Genomic DNA, 25,982 nt, shown 5'->3' on the forward strand with positions numbered 1-25,982 from the left:
TTTTTCATTCTAGAAAATTTTAATAAAATGACTTTTGTAAATTCCACAAGATAAAAAGATGTGAAACACATGTAGCTCAAATATGTTTCACCAAAATTTTCATCCAAGATAAGTACTGTTTAAAAAAAACAATCTTATGCAATTCTCATATCAGTGAGCAAAGACTGGAAGACATAATACAGTATATGGCAAATACATCTTGCCTTTGCCCAAGATACCTGTTTGCAAATATTACTTCTTTTCAGTTCAGAAATGCATTTTGGTCTTTTCAGTTGAGTTTCAATATGCTCTGAGGTAGAAATCAACAAACACAAATAAACGAACTTAGAGAAGGTTACTGTCAAGGTTTTCTCTGCTTTGTGTTCTGCTGTTGAGTATCTATGGAGCTGCCCAAAATGAATGTGTTGACAGAGCCTCTCAAATCATATGGCCATTTGGTGACAATTCCAAGCAGTAGAATGACAACTAACAAAAACGGGAGAAAAGGGGACAAGACCAACCCTGGCAAAGAATCTACTAGGTGTTTTAAAACAAATCTTGATTTTTAATACTTTTTGAAAAATAATCTGTTACTGGAAGCAATCTGTTTTACGTCCTACAATACATTTAATAAAACATTCAAATAGGTTTTATGAAAGAGTGAAGGTGCACATGTAAAGCATACTCTATTATTTGACACAGGCAAGAAAGTAGCTATTCTGGTTATCTATTATTTTCTTCAACATCAAGAAAGGGAAATCACTTCAAAAATAGGGAATAAAGTATATTTAATTTTAAAACCACTTTGAATATAAACTAACTTTTTAACCTAGTGATTTAGAAGGTACTGCAGGACCCTGCAGTGTCCTGGTAGGGTGATTATTCATCCTGTTAACCCAGGACAATCCCAGTTTATGCCTGTTTCCAGAAATAATACTTAATAGCTTTCCCATTCATTCACAGAAATGACCTAGTCAGTAATTATGTGGTCTCCCTACCTCCGGATCATTGTAATGAATTTAGTCTGCCATTCAACATGCTGCAGATAGACAGACATGTAGGTTCAGTGATAAAATTGTACCTGATAAAAGAAAATGCTCAATAAAAGAGGTTATGATATAAAATATAAATAAATATACTCCTATACAAATTTTAGTTAAGATATACTTAAATTTAGGTTAGTTCGATAATGAAAATAAAAGTTTTCAATGAAGAATGGTCAGAAATAGTTCAAAATAACTAAACTAGTATGTAATATAAGAACAAATGCATTACTTGCAATATCTATGAAGTTTTAAATTTGTATCTTAAAGTCAAAATTAAAGCCCAAACTATTTGAGTAATCTCCACAAAAGAACTATATTCCAAAACCTGTATAATTAAGTCAAGTTTTTTAAAAAGTTGAATACGTGCCCTAAATGGGCCTCTCATTTTCCAAAGTTGAAATGATATTCTCACAATAAGTCAATTTTGTTCTGTGTTGGGGTCTCTGAAACTAATCATGTGGATTGGAAAATGATACTAACATATAGTTATATTACCAACATTAGACTAACAATGAAGGTGCAGAAGAATAATTACTTGCATTAATTCCCTCACGAATAAAAGTAGCTGAGAGCTCAATTTTAGTTTTTTTAAAAGAAAATGTAGCACTGAAGAAACCAATAATAGGAACCAAAACATATCTTTAATACAGATATGGTATCACAACTTTTTAGGATAAAGTTTTGAGCCAAGTGACAACATTTAAAATTCAGTATAAAAAATTCTACAAATAAATTCAAATAAACAAAATCAAATGACAAAAATTGACTGAATGTAATGTGGTCAATTTCGATTCCAAATATTTTAACAACAAATGATAAAAACACACACATTAATAAACAAAATATATCTGTATTTTGCATATTTTACACTACTTAGGACTCTTCATATTTTTCCGTGCCTTTGACATTGTTTTATACTAACTACTTAATAATTATACTTATTGAAACATAATAGATTAACTCACTTTTAATCACAAAGATATGCTACAAATTAGGGTTTCTGATCAGTGTTATCAAATTGAGTTAATACTGTTAAATTAATAAAAACTCCAGATTCTTGTTTGGCAAGCTGTGCAACCTTAGGATTTTTGAAATATTGGAGTAGCTCTCATCCTCCATATCTTTCTTCATAGTCCTGAAGTTGGTATTCTATAGAGCTATCAATATCAATATATATTTTTATGTATATCATTTAACATAGTAAAGCATTCATAATTGCTCTTATGACTGTTATTTTCATATATTTAGGAAAAGTGAATTGTCTGTTTTCACAGACTTATAATTAGTGGGTCAGATGAGAAGAACAGCAGTTGTTAAAAATTAAGAAGCCTTCATTTGAAAGACCATGAGGTGGCTTTCTTATTAATCTAAAACATGAACTTTCTTTATATGTATTTTTTAATCCAGTTATTTCAGAAACTTTTAATAAGATCCTACCACATGCATGGCTGTCACACTATACTGAAAAATCACTTTACAATCATCTCCCACATTCTTCCCACATTTTCGTTTTCACAATTCTAAAACTGGAAAATACCAGAGCTTCAGAAATATTCATTGGCATCCCATATAGTTTACCCTAGCAATACTCTTAGTTTCTCCAAATGACAAAAAGCATATGAAAAAGTTAAAAAGCCTTTAGTAAAGGGAGATCTAAGGAGTAAGAACATTAGAGTTCTAAAAATTATTATACTACCTAATTTAAAATTAATATCTATCAATTTATCTATTTATCTAACCATCTATCTATATTTTCAAACATTTGTGAAAGATGTTAGGCAAGATATACTTATGTTTTAAATTTTAAATAAAAGTTTCAGAACTGTTCACATAGATCCGTCTGGCCCTTTCAATTTAAATTTACCTGAAGAATTTTAGTTAAGTATAGAAGGCTCTACAATTGACTTTGAAGTAGTTCTTCAGGTTACATATGCTTAACTTTATCCATTTTCCCACCCTGGAGATTGATGCAAAAGACCCTCCTCCCCTTCATATATCCTTTATAGAGAAGGGCAAATATCTGCCATAGCAATCGTCTACCTTCAAGCACTGACATCGTTTTATAAACATCAGAGCACCAAGGAGACCATTACTCAAAAGCCAAACAAGTTTTAAAACATGTAAAACTATTTAAAAGGAGACAACAAACCTGTGCAACTTGACTAACTCAAACTCTGTTGCTGAGAGATGCGGTAATGTCTGGCCTAAAGTAGCTTGGCTACAGAGTATGTAATAAAACAGCTAAATTTGGATTGGAGACTCACTTTGCACTGAAGAAGTGTAACGAAGCCCTGGGAGAGCAAAGGCAAGAGCTACTCAAGAAATCAGAAACCAGGTCTCTGTAACTCCTCACTTCAAGGCAAAGACAAGTGCTGTTAATAGGAGAAAGCCCGAGGGAAGAATTGCTCTCAAAACTGAAAGGGGAAGAAAATGGGAAGAGGTGAACAGAGAATAGAATCTTGCACAGCTATGACAAAACATTTCCAGTGGCCTCTAAGTTAAGTGGGAGCAGTATTTATAAAAGGGAATGAGATACATTGCTTTAATTCCTTTCTTAAAATTGGCTAAGAGTTTATCCCAGCGGAAAGTTCTAGCACCAAATCATATTTATCTCTTTCAAAATATTTTTATTTGCCATCTTGTAGTTTTGTATATTTTATCTGCAATATTCATCTTCCAAACAAGATTTTTCAGTTTCTTAAAAACGGGTACCACATCTTATTCTATTCTATCTCATTTATCTCTATGGGTTACAGCAATTAATATTTCCTAAATTGAATTGATCTCAGCTGTACTGGAATTTTTTCTCCATTAAAAAAAAAAAAGGTTAAATGGAACTGTGGTTTGAGAGGATATACTACATGTTAAAATAGTTAGAAATATATTCTAACTTACACATCCACCAGCTCTAACCACATCTTTCTTCTCTATATAAATTTTAAATTTTGTTAGTGAGAATGCAGGTAAGTACTTGGATGCTTTGTTACACCTACATAAAATGAGCCCTATGTCCAGCTTGGTTTAATTTTACTTCACAATCTGAAGGAAAAGAACTCCAGATAAGTCAAAACATGCAGATAAATTTCAAGTCATAAAACTATTATTTTCCTTGTTTTTATCCATCCGTTTTTAGGTAATTCTTGAATCTCTCTTCCATATTTGGGGTCCACCTTGAACAAGGACTGATACCCTCTACAACTTACATATATATTTTTAGATGGAGTTATCTTAAGCATAATGCGTCAAGTGTGACTTATGTTTATTTTAATTTAGCTACAGAGATCTTTTCCTTCACATTTTTGAGGGCTGGTCTGTCCTGGTAAATTTCCAGAATAAATCTTATGTCTTCCTTTTAAGTAGGGCAAAATCTTGACATACAAGTACTGTGGGAGCTGAAGGCATTTCTGGCAAGAGCAGTGAATGACTGACTTCTCCACATGTTTTCATAGTGGTAAATATATGGTTAGCATTAGGCAGGAAAACAAATATTCCCCAAAATACGTACTAAGCACATCTGAGAATGAATGTGGTCTTACAGAGATATCATGACTCCTCTCAATTAGAAGGTGTTCAGTTCCATTCAGTTCATTCATTCCCACAACATAAAAAGAGCCAAAGTGTATGCTTACTTGGAAAAGAAAGAAAAAGCAAAACTCCCCGTTTAAAAATGTAAAAAGCTACCCAGGCAATTACGTTTTGTTGGTTTTCTTTAGTCTGTCTATGCCTCATAGAGTAGAATTTCCTTTAATATAAACCACAGCCTTTGGTCTACAGTTTAAGATGAAAGTAAAATATTGAAATAATAGTGCACTATCAAAACAACTTAGCTAAGTGCATTTCTTAAAGGGGAACTGGCATTATAAACCTACATTTAACATCTGTTTTATAACTTGATTACAAGTTTTTATTGAATATAGTTTATTGTATAGATCTTTATTCCTTCATAGTACCACTCAGAAGGGATGATAATATTTTATTTCTTTTGGAAAAATGTGAAAATTGAAAAATGTTATCACTGAAGGGTGAAATTCTGTACAACAATTGACAAATGTCTAATAAATTAATACATAGTAAACTAGTAAAATGTATATTAAGGTTTTGGTTCCCATTTAATACTGAGTTTCTTTTGTTTTTATTCTTCAAATTAAAAGTTACAATGGAGAAGATTGTTAACTTATATAATTAAAGTAAAAACTTTTGGTCATATATGATTATGGAATCAATGATCCAGTTTTCTTTGAAGCCATGAAAATTCATTTTAGAAAAACTAATTTTTCATTCAATTTATTCATGTGATACTTTAAAGAGCAAAGCTTTTGTTTACACCATAAACCTTTTAATCACCAAAAAATGTCTAAAGTTGTTAAATTACCCCTTTTCTAAATATGGAGTTCAGTCCTGTTTCAGACTTCATATCTTGATAATACTTCGGCATATGGAAGAAGGGGTTAATCTGCATAAAAGGAATTTATTACATTTTCTTTTGTTTTCAAAGAAGCATTCTTTTAATACTGCTCTCAAGCCAGTTTTTATTTAGATGTCTTTTGGTCTAAATTGCCAGTCTTGAAAGCTTTCCTAAAGTAATATTTGCCTCTTTAAACATCTCTCTGGCATTCCATTATGGGCACCTGCTGCTGATAATTACAGGTCTGTCTCCTAACCACTTCCTCTGCTTTATGTCAAGGCAAGATTCAGGCTTCTTGATCACATACAACCACCAGTTAAACACCACTGCATAGCTCTCTGTGGTAATTACTCAGGGCAAGTTGGGCCTGTGTTTACTGAAGTCTTAACAAAAAGAAGTAGTTACTTGTTATAATTTCCTCTTTGCTGGCAGTGTAGCATGATCCATAACATATCTTGGTGACCTTAAAAGTGCCTATGAGGACTTCCCTGGTGGCGCAGTGGTTAAGAATCCGCCTGCCAATGCAGGGGACACGGGTTTGAGCCCTGGTCTGGGAAGATCCCACATGCCGCAGAGCAACTAAGCCCGTGGGCCACAACTACTGAAGCTCACGGGGCCTAGAGCCCGTGCTCCGCAACAAGAAGCCACCACAATGAGAAAACCGCGCAGCGCAACGAAGAGCAGCCCCTGCTCACCTCAACTAGAGAAAGCCCACATGTGGCAACAAACACCCAACGCCGCCAAAAATAAATAAATAAATGTATTAAAAAAAAAAAAAAAGTGCCTATGAGAATATCTGATTCAATAATGCTTTATAATGTTACATTTCACTGTACTATTTCCTAGTCTAAGAAACAAAATATCCTGCCTCAGTATAATAGACTGTGGTCCTAGCAAAATAACTTTCAAACAATAGCCAATTACAGGAAGACAACTGGTTTAATATGCACTCCCAAACAGACTGATTTTTCTTGACCCTGGGCTACTCTTCCCCCTTCCCCCGGCCCTCCCACCTCATATTCATACTATCATACTGCCACAGCTCAGATGTCTGTGCCTTACCCAAATTTATATGCTGAGTCCTAATCCCCTAAATTGATGGTTTTAGGAGGTGAGGCCTTTGGGAGATACTTAGGTCGTGAGGGTGGAGGCTTCATGAATGGGATTAGTGTTCTTCCAAAAGAGACCCCACAGAGACCCCTATGCCCTACTGCCATGTGAGGACGCGGAGAGAAGCTGGCTGTCTGTTACCCACATGACCATGCTGGCGTCCTGATCTTGGACTCCCAGCCTCCAAAACTGTGAGAAACAAATTTCTGCGGTTTATAAACCATCAGTCTGCGTTATTTTGTTATAGCAGCCCGAACAGACTAAGACACGTACCCTGCAAGAGACTGATTTACTTTGTAGTGAAGAGAAAGATGAAGAAATACTCAATAGGACAATTTCTGACACAACAATAATCCTAATATAAAACAATTTCATCACCCAGTAGAAAGTCTATTTTAACCATATTCCATACGATAGAATTCTACAACTAAATAATCAGAAGTGTTCTCTGGGGCGTGCTAGGGTGCTGTTTCGACTTGTAGACCCCTTTAACTCCCCATTCTATGTTCAGGAAACTTGACCAAACCGGTTAACAGTCTAGTTGTGCTCACACTGCTTACCCATCAGTTGTGTCAGGTTTATTTCCTTCAACTACATGAGAATCCAAGTTCTTCATTACTTAACAGCCCCAAATTATAGGGTAGACGATCTGGATGGATTTCTGAACGGATCAGAATGGATTTCTGAAAGCAGGATAAGGAGACTGGTCTTTTAGGCACCTAAGAGATGGTGAACTTTCACTCCTGAGACCGTCCTTTCCACCCACAACTTCATAGTCAGCTCACTCTGTCCAGTAGCTCTCCAAGCGGGTGACGGAGGGAACCTGGAAAGTCCCTGCCAACCCTACCACAATGAGTAGTCACCAAAAGCCCTTCTACGACGTGTTATTTATGCATGAACAAATATGCATTCATCCAACATCATTCAAAAGATCTATACTGCATGTCAACTGTTTGTGTGAAGCATGAGTTTACGTGCTAGAGGTAGCACAATGAGATGGTTCCTGCCCTCCCCATGCTGACATGCTAGCTGGGGACACAGGGAAAAGGAAAGAGTGTTGCCACTGGGTGTGAAAGGTAGCTTTATGAAGAAATAAAGATCTAAACTAAACATCAAGATGGAACAAAAGTCAGTCAGCAGAAAGTGATAGAATATGAGGATTGAACACTTGTTCATAGCAAAGGAATGAGTGTAAGCTGCATACTCACTCACTGCCAGCTTATTAAAAATACCCGAAGGATGTCCTCTTCTAGGGCTGCGCTGGAACAACCTGTGCCAGGTTTGGGAAAGGTGCATGGTCAGAGGAGACTATAACCACAGAGGAGTTCCAGGAATGGAATTAGAGGTATAAGAATAAATATCTCCATCAGCTCTGTTAAGAAGTTTAGATCTGATTCTAGAGGCAATGGAAAGGCAACAAAGCGTTTTCAGGAAAAGAGCTTTACTGATGACGTTTGCTAGGATTTGCCTCACTTCTGTGTGGGGAGGATAGAGGAGAGTGGGGCAGCACAAGAAGCAGGAAGAACCTTCTTTAGTGATCCAGTTGGGAGAAATGGACATATTCGAAACATGTTTAGGTAATGTATGTCATCTTTGCTAATATAACATCATTAAAGGGTTGAATATGTTTAAATGCAAATCTCTAAATATATGAGACTGAAATAATTTTTTGTTTGTTTTAACAACTTGGCTTTCTAAATTGCTCCTCTCCTCCCTCAATAAAATAATAACAAATAAAAATACATTCTGGCACAAAATAAATATTGTTATATCAATTTTTTTAAAACTCCAAAACCTCAGTAATCACATGACAGAACTTCCTAAGACTGTTTAATGTTCAGAAAATTAAAGTTTTGAGAAGTTTGTCTTTATTTTAAAAAAAGCAAATAAACAAAAAAACAGGTATAGCCTAGAAGAAGGGGTTATAAATACAGTCTCATCTTTTTAATGGTTGATTTCCCCTGGAAATCTTCAAAGAAAACTACTACAAACCAAATGTTATATACAGCAGAAAACCCCAAATAAGCAGTTTAATCAATCATTAAAACATTCTAGGTTGCTTCTGTTGGGTTTTTTTAATGGACTAAGATTCTATAAAGATAAGAAGTATTCATAGCTACGTAGGAACTAAACCACGCTGTTGATTCCAGAGTTCTTATTAATTTTATCTTTTAAAAGTGGGATGTTTCCTACAGTGCTGGACTTGGGCAAGTGAGGGGGATGTGGGGGGAGGGTTGAAGTTAAAAACTAAGAGTGTTAAACTCTGCTTTTTGGACAAAGAAAAAGGTAACGGGATCAGTATTCAATGGGCTTTTTAAAGTGTTTCCTGTGTAGGTATCATTTTAGTGCGGTGAAGGAGTTATCCTTGTTTATTTAGTTAGTTAATGCATCTATTACATTCTGTTTGCTAAGGGTCCGCAATTGCATTATTTTCCGTTATAAATATTTTGGGTTATATTCTTCCTATGAAGTTGACACATTTTGAGGAAAAAGTTCTCTATGTTTTGTCTTATTTTAATTTTAAAATGAAGCATTTTAAAGAGTATTATAAAGAAGAACAAACAAGATTATTTAATGACACAGTAAACTAAAAAATATAGTACTGAAAATTGTTTATAGCTGAAAGCATTTTCTATGTCCACTGTTTTCAAAATACAGTTGTTACTTAAGCAACAGTACACTTTCATTTTATAAATGCATACTAGAAAACTTTTTTCAAGCAAAACTATGATCTGCACTTTTTTCCCCTTTCCCTTCTTATATTTCATAATTAATGTGTATACCTATGAGAAACTATAAGTTCAGCTACAGTTTGTTCATGAACTAATCCATTAGAATAATACTTTATTAAATGAAAGTGTCAATCACAACATATATGTTTAAGTTTGGTATCTAATTTCTCTTTTTGCCTATATATAACATGTCCCTTGCATATATAAGAACTTTAACTTTGCTTGGAAATTTCAGTTTAATAAATCTTGCTTCCACCCTAGGATCAGAAAATGCTTTGCTATATTAAAATTTCTAACATAAATGAAGGTTGTTTCCATTCCTCTAGGAAAAGTTTAAATGTTAGCAAAAAGTAAAGAATTTGCCCCATACACAAAAAATAAACTCAAAATGGATTAGAGACCTAAATGTAAGACAAGACACTATAAAACTCTTAGAGGAAAACATAGGAAGAACACTCTTTGACATAAATCACAGCAAGATTTTTTTTGATCCACCTCCTAGAGTAATGGAAATAAAAACAAAAATAAACAAATGGGACCTAATGAAACTTAAAAGCTCTTGCAAAGCAAAGGAAACTACAAACAAGATGAAAAGACAACCCTCAGAATGGGAGAAAATATTTGCAAACGAATCAACGGACAAAGGGTTAATCTCCAAAGTATATAAACAGCTCATGCAGCTCAATATTAAAAAAACAAAAAACCCAATCCAAAAATAGGCAGATGACCTAAATAGACATTTCTCCAAAGAAGACATACAGATGGCCAAGAAGCACATGAAAAGCTGCTCAACATCACTAATTATTAGAGAAATGCAAATCAAAACTACAATGAGGTATCACCTCACACCAGTTAGAATGGGCATCATCAGAAAATCTCCAAACAACAAATGCTGGAGAGGGTGTGGAGAAAAGGGAACCCTCTTGCACTGTTGGTGGGAATGTAAATTGGTGCAGCCACTATGGAGAACAGTATGGAGGTTCCTTAATAAACTAAAAATAGAATTACCATATGACCCATCAATCCCACTACTGGGCATATACCCAGAGAAAACCATAATTCAAAAAGACACATGCACCCAATGTTCACTGCAGCACTATTTACAATAGCCAGGTCATGGAAGCAACCTAAATGCCCATCGACAGATGAATGGATAAAGAAGATGTGGTACATATATACAATGGAATATCACTCAGCCATAAAAAGGAACGAAATTGGGTCATTTGTAGAGACATGGATGGATCTAGAGACTGTCATACAGAGTGAAGTAAGTCAGAAAGAGAAAAACAAATATCATATATTAACACATATGTGTGGAACCTAGAAAAATGGTGCAGATGAACCAGTTTGCAGGGCAGAAATAGAGACACAGATGTAGAGAACAAACGTATGGACACCAAGGGGGGAAAGTGGCGGGGGGGTGGGGGTGGTGGTGGGATGAATTGGGAGATTGGGATTGACATGTATACACTGATGTGTATAAAATAGATAACTAATAAGAACCTGCTGTATAAAAAAAAAATTAAATTAAATTAAATTAAAAAAAAAAGAATTTTCCAATTGTTTTTTCCAGTCTTTGTACTTATATTTGTCTTTATAAGTATAGCCAATGTATAGTAGAGAAAAATATAAACTGATTATTTCCTTAACATTTATTAGATACTAGTTTAAATGGAATATATTCTACCTTCAGAATCTAGCATAGGAAAAAAAATCATCTAAAACTTGTCCATAAAACCAAACACACTTGTGTTGAGTTTCCACATAGTTTTAATGCACAACTAAAATCTGATAATTTAACAGGATATTTTTAAATGTGATTTTTAAATCTACCAATTCCTTTTTAAGTATTTCACCTTTGGCAACATGCTTTTGTTGTTTCATGTGATATTTTTCCACCTGATGGTACCCCCAATTGAGTGCAATCCTCTCATTCTTGTGATATATTCAATTATTTTCATAATGGTGCCAAGTGAAAGTTGTTGTATGGTGTATAGACTTACATAATGAAAATACAACAGCAACAGCAATGACAGTCGCTAATGGCATTAAGCGCTTATCTGGTGCCAGGCACTGTTCTCAATTCTTCACTTTTGATAACCCTGTTAATCCTCACAATTCTGTGATGTTAATAGTATTATGATTCTGACATTCTACTTACAAATGTGGAGTGACGCTAAGAGATTTTAAACTTGTACGCAATTTTCAAGCTTAGAGTTTAGCACAGTTTATTCACTTTTACCAAAAGACTTATTTATATAAAGGCTGCATTAGTATTTCCCTAGCATAGTTGCCAAGAACACTCTTGATTGTAAACATTCATTTTTTTCAATGCATTTTGATTAATTTCTTATACCAGGAAATTATCAGACCTACACATACATGCATGTATCTAATATGTTTTAATTCTGTAACAGTCAAAGAAAAGAAATGTTAAACAGAAAAAAAGAAAAAAGAAGTGATCTAAACCATTCACTATTCTAAACACAGTCATAAAATCACAGTAAAGAATAGACATTATTAAAGATTATTTTAAGAAAAGTTTTCCAAGCATAAATGAATGAATTTAGCACCAAACCAAACTATATATTGTGTTCACTCAAAATTTTTTAAAATGTAATTCTTTATCCAAAAAAAGATACATTGTAAAACTTCCCAGAAAGTAACAGTATATTAACATTGCAGGGTAATTTTTTTCTAAAAACTGTTCCAAACTCTAATGTAATAATTGTCTTATTTCAATCAGTCTAGCATCATCTTGTAATTTTCAACATAATTCAATTTCATAACACTCGTTCATAGATGCGTACAAATTTACTGTGCGGCCAAATATTATGGCATTCTCTTTTCTTCCTGCAATAGATTTATGCAACAGAAAAGGAAAAACATATGGGAAATAGTCACTTTTAACAGATGTCTTAGTTTGAAAAAACTGAAGTCAGTTTAGAATTAAAAATCAAAGCCCACTGGTTGAACTGAGGCATATTTGCATCTGTTATTAATGTTTGAGCTACATACTAAAGACAAGATTATTCATCAGTCCCTCATACAATATGTTAGTAAATGGGATTTTGGTTAGGAATTTAATTGCATAAAGTCTTTCTCCAGAAGCTTCCAATTCATTCAAAAATAAGCCTTTACAGTGGCCTGAACTGAATTAAAACAGTTACCGACACCAAAGAGAACTTCTTGATTTTATTATGAAATGCTTGTATGAAAATCTGTGAACATAAAAGGGAGATCTCTGCCACCCCATTGTGATTAAACAGTAGTCCTTTTCTTCTTTTTTCCTTTTCCTTTCTTTTTCTTTTTCCCCCCTTTTCAAGCAACGCAGGGTTATGTGAGGTATTTTTTTAATCATATAAAGAAAACTGAGTTAACTTTAAAATAAAAATAAACAAAAGATGTGATATCTCAGGTAAGACTTTAAATAAATTCTCAGGTTAGAACGACAAATAATTCTGAGTACTAGAAAGTGCGATGAGAATTCGAGTGACCATTCTGAAAATATGCACGAAGCTTATACCCAAGTGATTAGGGTCATAAGCTTCAGCAGAGCTCCCCACTGTTGCCTGTACAGGGTTTTACTGCTGGTCTGATAATGGGGAGGGGCGCTCGGCATGGAGGCTCTCGTAATACGTGACAGTGGTGTGAGTACGACAGTCACTCATTAATTACCGCCCTCTTGTCAACTCACGCACTAGATTACTGAGCAACCCTCACTGTCTTCACCATGGTCTCATAGTGACAGAACACTGTCTTAGAGAATTCTTTAAGATGAGTTATTCAAAATTCTTGGATTCTACTATAAACTTGCAGTAAAACTTCCTGTCTTTCAGAGGATTAAAATGGAGACTGGGAAATATTCAAAGGATGGAAAAACAGGAGGGGGGAAGAATATCAACATTTCAACCTCTGATTTCATTGTAGGCAGCATTAATAAATCATATTGCTTAAAAATAGTACCATAGTAATCACCTTCAAGGTATTAACACACATGAAGTTATATCTCTGTTTTCACCTTTTCACTTGTTCTCCTTTTTCAATCCCCTTTTACCCCCCTCTCCCCACTTCCCTGCCATTTACACACATAACAGGGTCTAAAGAGAGGGCTCCCTGTTGTTTCAAAATACACTGAGATACTAAACTCTGAGGCTGACAGTAAAAAGTCACTTCACTTACAAATGAGCATCTCAAAGTTGTGCACATTAATATGCGCTTCTATGGAAACAACTCTTTCTGGATTTCAGCTTAAGCTTCTCCATATGATTTTTCTCAAAGGCTCCCTTTTAAAACCATCACTACCATTTATTATCTTCCTGTTATATAGACTGTTACTTTTGTTTCATCACAAATCTCTGCCTGCTTATTAGCAGCCCTGCCACTACTATCAGATGACATTTGTTTTACTTAATGCATGTAGTTTTAGAAAAAAATTATGGAACTGCTATTACTGCATTATATGAAAAAATTCCAAGGTACATTTAGCTGACACTGCATCAGCTGCTATTTAAACTGGGCTTAGCTAATGGACTTTTAATGTCAGCAGGGTTACGTGCAGTTACTGGCTATTAGCAGAAATGGCTCCTTTCTATAAAAATCACTTTTCCTCAAGTGTGTTGTTTGAACATTCCTTTCCCTAATTTAGTGACTGTCACTGAATGCAAAACAAACTCAAGGACTGTGGAATCCACTCTTATCTTTAAGACCCTCTTTTTAACCTTGCAATTCAGCATTCAACAGGAAACCACTCTCATGAGCATTTAGACTTGCAGTCAGAAAACTTTGTGGGACATTATTATTACTTTGCTCTTCTTAACAGAGTATTACATATTTTCTTATGAAAACCCCATATCATCCATGAACATATGATATGTAAGACAGAGAACACAGGAAACAATTCCCTGCACATTAGAATTTATTGCATCTTTTAAAATCCTAGCTCATAAATGCCAAGTGATGTGGAAACATATGGCAATAATTAACATTTACATATTGATGTGTCATGTAAATATATATTAATCTGCATTTAATATATTAAAAATAAGCAAGAAAGTATATTATCCTTCTACGCATAATTAAATTTTTTATATTCTTCATTAGTAACAACCTTTCTTTTCCCCCCTCAACTAACTTTATCTTTATTCATTTAAATAAAGTTATCAATGGATGTAATGGAGAAATCTGGAAATAAAGCCACCTGTATGGCACCTGAGGGAGTCCAAGAAAATTAAACATTCTGCAGCCTGGAAACATAACTCCATTTTATTAACTCCATTTTATTTTTTATAAAAAAAATTTATTCAAATCATCACCGAATTCAGGGAAAAACAACACAACTGACTTCACCTTCAATCAGCCCGATCATTAAGAGGTCACCTCAGGCAGGGTGCTTACCAGGGGAAACTTTGTCTCTCCTGAAGAGGGGGTTCCCACATGTGAATGAAGGACTTTACTCATGCACACAGGATAGCTGACCTCCTTTGGTCAAAAAATTATAGTCCACTGTGTACGAAAATACAGAAGTTCTTCTCCACGTGTTTGAAATAAGCCAGTGAATGTGGAGATACCCCAGTCTCTGTCATCTGGAGGACAGGAAGAAATTGTTTCTATCAGCTAAGCCACCACACGAATAAGGCAGAGGTATCTCTACTGTACACTATTGTAAACAACTTAGCTACTGGTCGACAACAAGGCACTTTTTGCAGAAAAGAATATAATTTTGCAGTTAGAAACCAGTGATGAAACCTGATTCCCTATTCAATGACTACTTATGAATTTTCTTTTAGTAAAAGTTTGTTTTCATTTGTTTGATAGGTTTTGCTGTTTTTTAAGGATATTGCCAAGGCTGTTTGAAAATAAACTCTCCTAAAACAAAAAAAGTTACACACACACACACACACACACACAATTTATGCAAGCATGTGTGTGTGTGTGTGTGTATATATATATATATATGCTCACAGAGAATTACTGAACTATATATGTCTACTCCTTGTAACTCTCCACTCCATTAAGAGTCTGCCTAGAAATACCCTGCTAGGAAATAATTCCATAGTTATTTAATTTGATTAAAAAAATATGTATATCTTTCATGTGATCATCATTTCTAATAAATCCAATAAACTGATTACCCCCATCCCTATTGGGAAAACATATCTATTGTTAAAACTTTTTCTAGCCATCCTTCTTCTCTATTTTTTCATCAGGTTATAGTAAGTAAGCTCTAACTTTCTCCACTGTGGGGGGTGTGTGTGTATAACAAAAATAAACATATATTTTGATCAATATATAAGAGAAAGATATTGGCAACATTTCCTAAAAATGTAATTATATTAAAGATAAAATTCCATTTAAGCAAATTCTTTTCTGGGACAATTGTCCCTAATAACTCCCATATAATCCTAAGAATGCTTTTCAATTTCTGATGTACAGGTGAGATTTAACCTACAACACTGACATTATTAATGGCACTGTTTAAGAGTAGCTGAGGAAATATCAATGCATTTTATAAAGACCTTTAAAGGATTCTGTGTATCAGTATACCACTGATTTAAGTCTAGATTTCTCAAACAAGTACATCCTGCTCAAACAGGTTCAAGTAAAATCCAAATGTAACTTCTTTCAAAAATACATCTTTTAAATACTTTAGAAACTCTTTTGCTATGTTAATTGAAGTAGGTGTGTATCAAGACTCTATTTATATAAAGGTTCAAGTCAGAGTGCCCGTTGAATAATATTATGATGAAATACTGATCTTAGGTCTCTATTCCGATAGCACAAGCAATAAATCATTTGAACATGCCTGTTTTTCCTCAGCTTCTGAGAGCAGTTTCTGAAATGGGCTTCTGTTTTCCACCAAGTTGCATGCTCTGTGGGTGATGGCTGTAGTAGGCTGGGAGGAAAATGTCTTAGGCTCTTTCAATCCTTGAATTTGATCCTTAACACATTTTAAAGCTCATACTATCTCATCACCTTATGGAGATACAGAAGGAAGAAGGAAAGTTGCTAAAGAAAATGACAGGTAACGTAATTACTGTTTTATTTAGAATGACTCCAAGATTGCTGCTTGCCAAATTTGCCTCTTTCCACTGGGTGGCTACAATGTGGATATTTGGCAAACTCTTTATTCAATGGAAGATAAAATATATCATTTTCCCTTAGCAAAGGCTAAATTCAAACGTCAACATATTTCACACAGACATAATGCTTAAAGTGAAATTGCCATTATTTACTATGTCTTTCTAATCATAAAGTTTTTGTTGTGGTAGTAATCTGGTTATTTGTTTGGTTTGGATCAGGGATAACACAGGTCTTTGACAATCACGTATAATAAAACAGCAACAGTACTTTCTTCACTGACTGTCACTTTTTGTTCCTGTAAAAGTTAGAGAATACCATTTGTTAAAGAGTAGTCTTTGATCTAGATCTTGAAATAATTTTTTTAAGTTCTTGAAATTCCAAAAAGATATTAGAATCATCTAAAACATTCAATTTGAATACAAAAAATGAACTTGCAAATTCATAGAGACTAGAATAGTCCCAAACTGTTCCCCTTTACTTTTATCTGATACATGAACATATTTCACTATGCCTGTACTTTATGAGGATATTATTACACCACATGCCCTATCATATTGCACTAAACTTTTACTGTCTAAGAGAATGTACATTATGCACTATTTTAAAATAATTACTTTTCTGTACAAATGGCATACTTTACTTCTACACTGCTCTTTCATATTTTATATTAGGCACACTAATTTTCTTGAATTTTGAATCCATTTCTACTCATAGATATATTTACCCTTATAACTGGGCTACAGATGCATTTTAATGTGCAAGCACTAATGTGTTTTCACTGGAAATGAATGTTCATATATAAGGTTTTTATTCTGAACAGAGAAAAAAAGAGAAGACAATAAATTACATTTGAGTTCAGTCAGTCCATGATTAAATAATCAATTAAGACATTGACTAAAACTGAGAAATGTTAGCATTCATCAATAAACTTGTTAAATGTGCTGAGGGAGTTTCTGTTGTTTAACATCCTTAGTTAGAAGAAGAGATAATACACGTTCATCTACAGGAGGCATTTTTATGGCTCTCATAATTGCTGAGAAATGAATCTAGCCACAGGATCCAAATGACAATGATTAATGAAGATAAAACCCTTATCCTCACAACATTTTAAAATAAATAAGACTGGTAACTCTGGAGTTAAATTTGATTAATCAGTATCATCTGTTAACATGATTATTTGGTGCCCTCATGTTTTAAGTAAGAACTGTAGCAAGCACATCAATGAAATGAAGTCTCACCTGTCTCCTCTCTCTCTCTCGTTCCACTACCACACTGGCAATGAGACACGGTTAGTTATTTAATTAGAAGAGGGTATTCCCCAAACATTGGAGTTTTCAGATGTTAGGCTTATACTTTTGCCACACAAAGCACTTTTGAATCACTGCTCACTGCTCATAAAAGGTATACTGACATAAGGACAAATATCTGCCTATTTGGCATTTTCAAAGCTACAGCTCACTTTCCAAATTATAACTTCAATTTAATGTCACAGTAACTTTAACACTATGTGTAGAAGGCTAGATATGTTTTAAGTACCTGGAGATACTCTTCTGTGTCTTTCAAAACCTCATTATATAAACCTAAGGGAGCAACTTTTTGGGGGGCAGGAATACTCAAAGTGAGAAACCACATTAAAACTTCAACCCAAAACTCGTTTTTAATTATAAAATTATAACAATATTTTCTAACATTTTGTTTATAAAGAGTCCAAATATTTGCAACAGAATATATTGGGTTGGCCACAAAGTTCCTTCAGGTTTTTCTGTAAGATGTTATGGAAAACCCGAAGGAACTTTGTGGCCAACCCAATATGTTTTGGGTTATCATGAAAAGGCAGAAATTCTTCTAAGAGTTCTAATCAGGTAGAGAAGAGAAAAAAAAAAAGACACTATTTTTGATCTTGTTAGCTCATAAAATTATTACTATAAAGTTTTTTAAATTAAAATCTCCACAAATTTAGAGATTATAAATATTTAAAATAAGAGAAACTATAAATTTTTAAATTATTGGATTTCTTTTTAAAAACTAGAAAAAAGGAGACAGTAGATCTTTTAATATTGCTCAAGGCAAACTTACAGTACTTCAAAAAGGTCACATAAAACATAGCACTGAGTTTCTGTGAGTTTCTGTTCTAGTTTAAACATCCTTGAACTAAGTGAGTGATACTGGAACAATATCCAAGGTCTCAGATTCATGGAGCTGTCTTCCACAAATATAGAAGCAGTAACAAAACCAAATAAAATCTGAAATCAAAGAAGAGGCCATACATTGCTTTAAGGAGTTAGGTTAAGAAAGAAAAAGAATGAGAAATGTGGGGCTCTGTAACTGCAGACCAGGCAATCCAAAAATAAAAGCAGAATGAAAATACTGTAAGAGAAAGATGTGTCTTAACTCTAAATAACATAAAACTCCCACAAATGTCTAGTTTTATCTTAAAATTCTGCTAGAAAACAACATTTATACCAAGCATGAGGGAATTCCCTGCCTGTCCAGTGGTTAGGACCCAGTGCTCTCACTGCCAGGGCCCCGAGTTACATCCCCGGCTGGGGAACTAAGATCCTGCAAGCTGCGTAGCTCAACCAAAAAAAAAAAAAAAAAAAATACACCAAACATGAAAAAAATAGCAATAACCATTAAACAAACAGAAGTAATTAAATGTGACACTTTCAAAATATATATTATCTAGATTATTCATGTTGTTCTAAATTATGATGCTGAAACTTTCTATTGCAAATATAATTTGAATATATGAAAGTCCTGGTGAATTTGCTTTGCCTTCAAGTCAACCTATTTTTCTATACAGTAAGTCCCCTACATACGAACCTTCAAGCTGAGAACTTTTCACATATGCGAACATGCATTCGCATGTCCAATCATGTAAGTTATTCACATGCCTGGTGTACACTGTCACGTGCATGCATCCTCTACAAGTGGTTGTGCTTTTGTGTACTTTACTGGACAGTACTGTATAGAGTAAAGTAGTACAATATCCTTATTTCAAGCTCAGGATGTCCGGAAGCAAGCGTAAAAGCAGCGGTGATGTAGCTGGTACTACTGTACTTTTCAAGGTAACATACTGTAAAAATAAAAACGTTTTCTTGATTTTTTTGGGTTTGTTTGTTTTTTATGTATTATTTGTGTGAAAAGTACTATAAACCTATTACACTACAGTACTATATAGCCTACTATGTTAGTTGGGTACCTCGGCTAACTTTGTTGGACTTAACGACTGCACTCTCGGAACAGATCTCGGTATATAGGAGACTTACTCTATTTTTTTGTGTTGTTTTATCATGTATTCAATTATGATCTTTAGACACACTTGTGTCTTTTTTTTTTTTTTTTTTAAGAAAAACAATCCACATTTGCATAAAGGGCTGGTTTTCTCAAAACCATTATCTGAAAACATGGAACTTGCATGGTTTTTTTTTTTCATAAAAGTGTTTACGGATTTATGCAAAGTTATCTTTCAATATTCATTGTAAAGATAGAAAGTCAAGAGTGGAGGTTGTAGCCAGGACTTAACAGGCTGTGACTTAAAATGGCATTTTGAGAACTGGTATTAGGTTTATTTTCCCAGATTGTGCAGAAAGGAAGAAATGTGGCGAGGGAAAGAGAGAGCTTCCTACAGGCTGTTCAAAGAACCACGCCATGTCCAGGAGTTTGCAGTACTTTGGAGCAACTCCTCAGACAGCTCCATTTGTTGCTCTGGCGGAAGCAGTGTCTGCAGCAATCCCTTCTCTGAGTTCAAAATTATTGACCTTTAATTTCTTTAACTTCTAGATTTCTTTGCCCATGGTTTACAGAGTTGGAAGCCAAAGAATTCTGCTCTACATACTTCAGATGTATTAATTCATTCAACCCTAATATGACTTACAGTATATCTTATCCTCATTTTATATCTGAGGAAACTGAGGCACGGAGATGCTAAATAACTCACCAAAGGCCACACAGCTAGGAGGTGGTGGAGGCAGCATTATGAGGCAGTGGTGACCACTAAACTAACAGGGAGGATGGGCACGCACCACTAACAGTCTCTAAACATGTGGCTCCCCAAAGCCAGACCGATTATATATTAAATCTAAGTAAGATGCAAACTCAGCTATAAGAACAACCCACTTCCAACCAAACTGCCACCCTTAAGTTTCTCTGCACGGAAATCATGGAACTCCTGCTACCACTCACACTACAACCCTAGCTGGTCCTATGTTTACTAACATTGGATGCTTAAATCCGGAAGATACTATACCTATTCCCACTGTTGTATTTCAGAAAGTAAATTATAATTATATGCTTGTAAGTCAGTCTTCCTCGAAGGGCGAAACTGTCTCCTCAACTCTTGTGTCCCTAACAAATAGCATACAGTGTGGGACATAATAAATGCACAATAATTGTTCAGAACTTTACTTCTAATAGCATACACTATCCAAATGAGCTAATGGATTTCTAATTCGTGGGGATGTGAACAGGTTTGTTTTTAACTGCCACAAACACCAAAGTCAAACTAAAAAAGACATAGGCTAAAAGAGCAAAGGCAAGAGCACTGGCTCAATCCCCACCCCACAAGCGTCCCCATTATCTTCCTGAAGTGGTTGCAGCCTGTAATTTTAATGTTTCTTCTGAGAATGACTCCCTCTGCTGCTCCAGCAAAGCCATGACCTAAATCAGAAAAGTGCTAAACGCAGTTAAGGCACTCTGGCTATTTGCACTAATTGGAGAACCCAGCATACATTAGAGAACAGTTATTTTTAAGTCGCAACAATAATTCTAAGCAAGCTAAGAGTTTGTTTAGGAGAGCTTGGTGCCTCCTTCAGGTCCTTGGTGGGGTTGCTCAAAAAGTATCAGTATGTATTCTGACCAGGACAACCAGACCACCATGGGAGATGCTCTAGGATCCTGTCTTGTTGAACTTGGAATCCCCAGTATCCAGAACACAGAAGGCCAGGAAGTCAATAAATGTTAACAATTTAATGGTTCCTCATTCTCTGCAAGCACTTGAAAAGTTTGCTCTCTGAAGCCTTTTAAGTATTCCCTAAGCTAGAATACATGAAATTATTGTTCTAAACAAAGGTAAACTAGCCTACTTTTCCTTACTGCAAATTCCAAATGTGAATTTATGAATTTACTCTGCTCCTAAAATAGAAAAATATATGGTATACTTGTCATGAAATTCAATCTTTCATGCCAATTGTCTATTTGTACCACACCAATATGCATAAATGCATGAAAGTAATTTTCACTCTTTTCTCAGAAGAAGTATATTGTTTTTAAAACATTACAAATTATCTTACAATAATAGAGAATTATCCCAATATAATTAGAATCTTCAGTAATTTCCTGTTCTGAGTTTGGTGGTGTTAACACTCATAACACTAGTTGGTGCTAGATAAGCGGAATATCAGTGCTGTGTAAATCCAGAAATAAAACGCATTTATAAAACAGGAGGGCACTAATTCTGAAGCAAACTGATCAAGCGCACGCGCGTGCACACACACACACCCACACACACACTGCCTTTTCCTGGTAAAATCTTTCATTCTTGAAAGTCAGAAACACCACAAATTCCCTGGAGCTAGGAGTTCCCAGCAGTCCTGAACGAAACAATTACAACATAGCCAGAAAGGAGAAAGCTGTTGCCTAAAGTCTAGAGAATCTCCCAAGGACCAGTTTAAAATGACTGCTGTCTTTCTTCAAACCACAGTTCCAAAACGAAGTACACTCACAAATAACACCCATTCTGCTTTTTTATCTTAAACATCTGTTATTTTCTTGGCTCTCTCTGAAGAGACACATATTTCCTAAAACTTCCAATTTTCTAGTATCTTTGCAACAACAGAATAAAAACCTTTTCCACAGTGTAAAGTGCTTAAATTAACTTTCTCATCTTAACTGCATACATACTTCCATTCATAAAAAAATAGTTTATTCCCATCTTTAAGTCCTCAGCACAAGGAAACCATACCTTGAGGGAGCAACAGCGTCTTTGATTTACCTAGCGATCTAGTCCGGAGAGAGAGGAGAAAGAAGACATTAGAAGGAAAGGAAGGTCTGGCTATCAGAGAATTATAGGAGTGTGACTCAGAGAAGAAAGTGTATGTATTCGTAGTTCAGTAGTAAACAGGCTAGGGGAATAGAATAGAGCGAGAGTGATAGAAGCTGAAAGTAGGGCTTGGTGCTGTCTACATTTTTGATACCTAACAGACAACACAGGCATAGCTGGTATCCTGCAACATGGAGGAAAACAAAGATTAAAGTGGTGGAATAGTGTTTCTCAAAGACCACAGATTCAAACATAAATAGTTTGCTCACCAGGAACTGAAAGAAAAAAAAAATATACTAAACGGAGAAGAACAGCAGTGAAATGCACACACCCAAAAGAATGCATTTAATTTTTCCACTTAAGATCAGAAGAGTAGGTGCAATCCTCAAACTCTGGCTTGCCTGGTCTATAAGATAAAAACAGTGTAAGTGGCAAACGCTCAGTCTGTCCTGACCGTCTTTTCATCTCTTCTCCCTTCTTCTTCCAATATTAATCCACTCACAATCTCCTGTTTGATTATCTTTATTGACCCTTTTTCCTACCCAGTCTTTTTAATTTGGCTGTAGGAAGCTCTCGGCTGGGATCCTATGTCTCCTATTTGGCATCTTTGGGGACTTTAACTTGTCCTTTTCCCAAACAGTTCTCTCACCGCCTGGTCCCCCTCCCACTCCCACCCTATAGCTTAGTCCTTTGTGCGCCCAATAACAGCAGGCGAATCCCACAGGGAGTCACGCGGTTCATTCCACAACAATTCATCAGGTTGCTCCCTTCAACTTCCAAACACCCCCTCTAAGCACCCTCAGCAGCCGTCCTGAGAACTTCTCCCAATTTCAAGAAACCTGCAATAAGTTTATGATTCTCAGGGGAGACTCCTTTGTAGAATGGACAGGCAGATGAGCTTTAGACATATGACTGAGAAAACCAGGGCCGAACCTCGGGGATGGGAGGCATCTGGCAAGAAGGGAAGGAAGGATTTATGAGCGTGGCTACTTAGCGAGGCAGCAGGACAATTTACTCCCGAAGTAGCTGTGGCTAATCCGCAGAGCCTCGCTGATCACTTAGCTCCCGACCCGGAACACACTGGCCTACGCTCAGCGCCCCCCTCCGCCTCCCTGGTCCCCAGCGCCTCCGCAGGTCTGAGGGGATGCTGTCGGTAACCTCCGGAGTGTCTGAGCATCTCCGGGGTGTCGAGGCTATCGCCGCACCTCCTCTGCTTTCCAAGTTTGGAGCGAGGGTGACCGAGAGGATGGGATGCCTGGATTACCTCCGAGCGCTGCAGAAGCTTCCTCCATCCACCCCCCCGGCCCCCATCCCAAGGAAGAGCTGAGCTCCCTCCCCTGAGCCGGCCACCGCCACAAAACTGGGCGGTAAGACCCAGGTGGGCCCTCGGCTTGGCCAGAAGGTGGCGGGGGCGCTGGGGGCCCCGACGACCGGAGAGAGACCCCGGAGACGGGCGCCTGGGCTCCTTCCTCTCAGTCTCCCTTCCACCCAGCTTCCCAGGCTCGGAAGGCTGGGATTTGCCTCTATCACCGCACCCTCGGAGGGCGAGAGGGAAACTAGGCAACCAGCCCCCGGGCCTCCCCTTCTCCCTTACCCACCCGCAACTCCTGGCCGAGCTTCTCCCCCATCCCGGTTTTGCCCAGAGCCCCGGACACTTATTTTCAAGCTCAGACGCATCAAATGAAAATGTCAGAGTTATAAAGTGGCCGGTTACCCCGGGGAGTTTCGGCTTTGGTTTGAACGACCAGCCCGTTTCCTCTAGAGCCGGGGGAGGGAGGCGGGGTGGGGGGGTGGTTACGCTTCTCCGTCGCCGGCTGGGAGGGAGAGCCGGAGGGGTAAGAGGGCGGAGGGGGCGCGCACACCCCGGGGCCTGCTGCGGGCTGCGGCGCGCGGGTCCGGGGGCGCCGCGAGTCTCCGCACGCCCCGAGCAGCAGCCGAGGGCCACCGGCGCCAGCGGGTCCTCGGCCGCCACGGACACGTTTCCGTAGCGGAGCGCCCTTCGGCGTGTGGCGCTCAGAGACGCAGCGAGGATCCGGCGACCCCCGACGTGGCACAGCGCGGGGAGCCTCTGCGCGTCACGGGGCCTCTCCTGCAGGCCACGCAGCCACCCGCGCCCAGAGTCTCTGCAAACCTCGCGGTGCGCAAGGTACAACAACGTGCGAGCGCGCAGCAGAAAGTGCAAGAGACACATGCCCGGAGACAGACGTGGGTCCGACACCCCGCGCGTCCGGGCCCATCCGTGCCCATCTCGGAAGACAGATTCAAAATCATCCTAACCAAAGCTTCCTGACTAGTTGGGAAAGTAGAATTTAAAGTGGTTTCCAGTTGAGGGAGACGAGGCGGGTTAAGGAAGCCAGGGGAAGTGGGGCGGAGGAGAGGAAGAAGGAGGGAAGGAAGAAGCGAAGGGAGGTGGCGCGGAGCTCGGCGGTCCGCCTTACCTTGAGCGGCCGAGCCGGTGCCGCTGGCGCTGAGCAGGGCCAGGGCAGGTAGCACGAGCATCTGCAGCACGTATCCCAGCCCCAGTCCGCAGCGGGCCGCTGTCGCCCGCAGACCTTTCCTCATCGTCGACAGAGGTGCGCCGGGGGGAGGCACACTCGGAGGAGCGCCGACTGCGGAGAGCCCCGCCGGGCAGCAGCGGAATCCGTGCGCCGCGAAGCTGTCTGAAGGAGTAACGACGACCGCGCGCCACACTCCACTTTCTCCAAGGGCAGGGGCCAACAGGGGGTGGAGAGGAGGCGCCGAGGAGGAGTTGGGAGGTCCCGCTTCCCCTGCGCCTGCTAACAGGCGGCTCCGTGAGCGGCGGCTCTGCCCCCACTTGGGAAGTCCGGGAAGGCGCAGCGCGGCCGCCTCGCCGCTCCCCTCTGCAGCGGGAGCAGCCGCAGCTCCGCCGCGCGCCGAGCCCGGACTGCTCCCCGGGCCCCCTCGCCTGTGCCGAGCACACACAGGCACGCGGGGCGGGGGGCGGGCGGAGGGAGAGGGAGAGCGAGCCAGAGGAGGGGGGAGCGGAGGGAGGGAGTTGTGCACAGCGAGGCGCTCCCGTCTGCAGTCTCGGGGTTCTCACGCGGGCGGAGAGACTTCCCGGCTGCGGCTGCTGGGTGGCCGAAGAGGGTCACCTAGGCGTGCGGGGCGCACGGGCGCGCCGAGGGGCTCGCCCAGGAGGCGTGGAGGGCCCAGCCCAACTCCGCTGGGACGTAAGAGGCGGCGGGAGCGCGCCCGCCCGCCCGCGTTAGGGAAGCGAGGGCTGCGGGAGCGGCGTGCCCGGAGCCGGAGGTGGAGAGCGGCTGTTGGTTTATCTGCGGAAGCTGAGGCGAGAGCGACCTGAGGAACGAAGCGGCTTGGGAGCGTGGGAGCGCGCCGGCCTCACGCCGTGCGCCAGACCCGGACTTCGAGAGCGCAGCGGGCGCGCCCCGAGCCCCGTGGCTGTGTCCAGTGGAGCTCAGCCTGCCGCCTCCCAGCTCCTCCACGGCGCCGCCAGAGCCTGAGCCAGGCTCCCCGGGACTGGACTCGCTCTACGACTTCGGGTCTTGCGGTTGATTAGGCGGGGGAGGGGGGGAGGGGGGGGGTGTCGGGCTCGAGCTGAAGTCCTG

General features: G+C 38.5%; 1 protein-coding gene across 1 annotated transcript in view; it reads right to left on the minus strand.

The window, feature by feature from the left end:
* The window catches only part of UNC5C (unc-5 netrin receptor C), a 397,961-nt gene extending 372,420 nt beyond the window's left edge, over nucleotides 1–25,541 (minus strand). The window contains exon 1 of the mRNA XM_059922449.1: nucleotides 24,834–25,541. Within this exon, the coding sequence (XP_059778432.1) occupies nucleotides 24,834–24,957 (124 nt within the window). The 5' untranslated portion in view covers nucleotides 24,958–25,541. The remainder of the gene's footprint in view (nucleotides 1–24,833) is intronic.
* Between the last annotated feature and the right edge of the window lie 441 nt (nucleotides 25,542–25,982).

The sequence above is a fragment of the Balaenoptera ricei genome, chromosome 5, assembly GCF_028023285.1.
Source record: "Balaenoptera ricei isolate mBalRic1 chromosome 5, mBalRic1.hap2, whole genome shotgun sequence".
Lineage (NCBI taxonomy): Eukaryota > Metazoa > Chordata > Mammalia > Artiodactyla > Balaenopteridae > Balaenoptera > Balaenoptera ricei.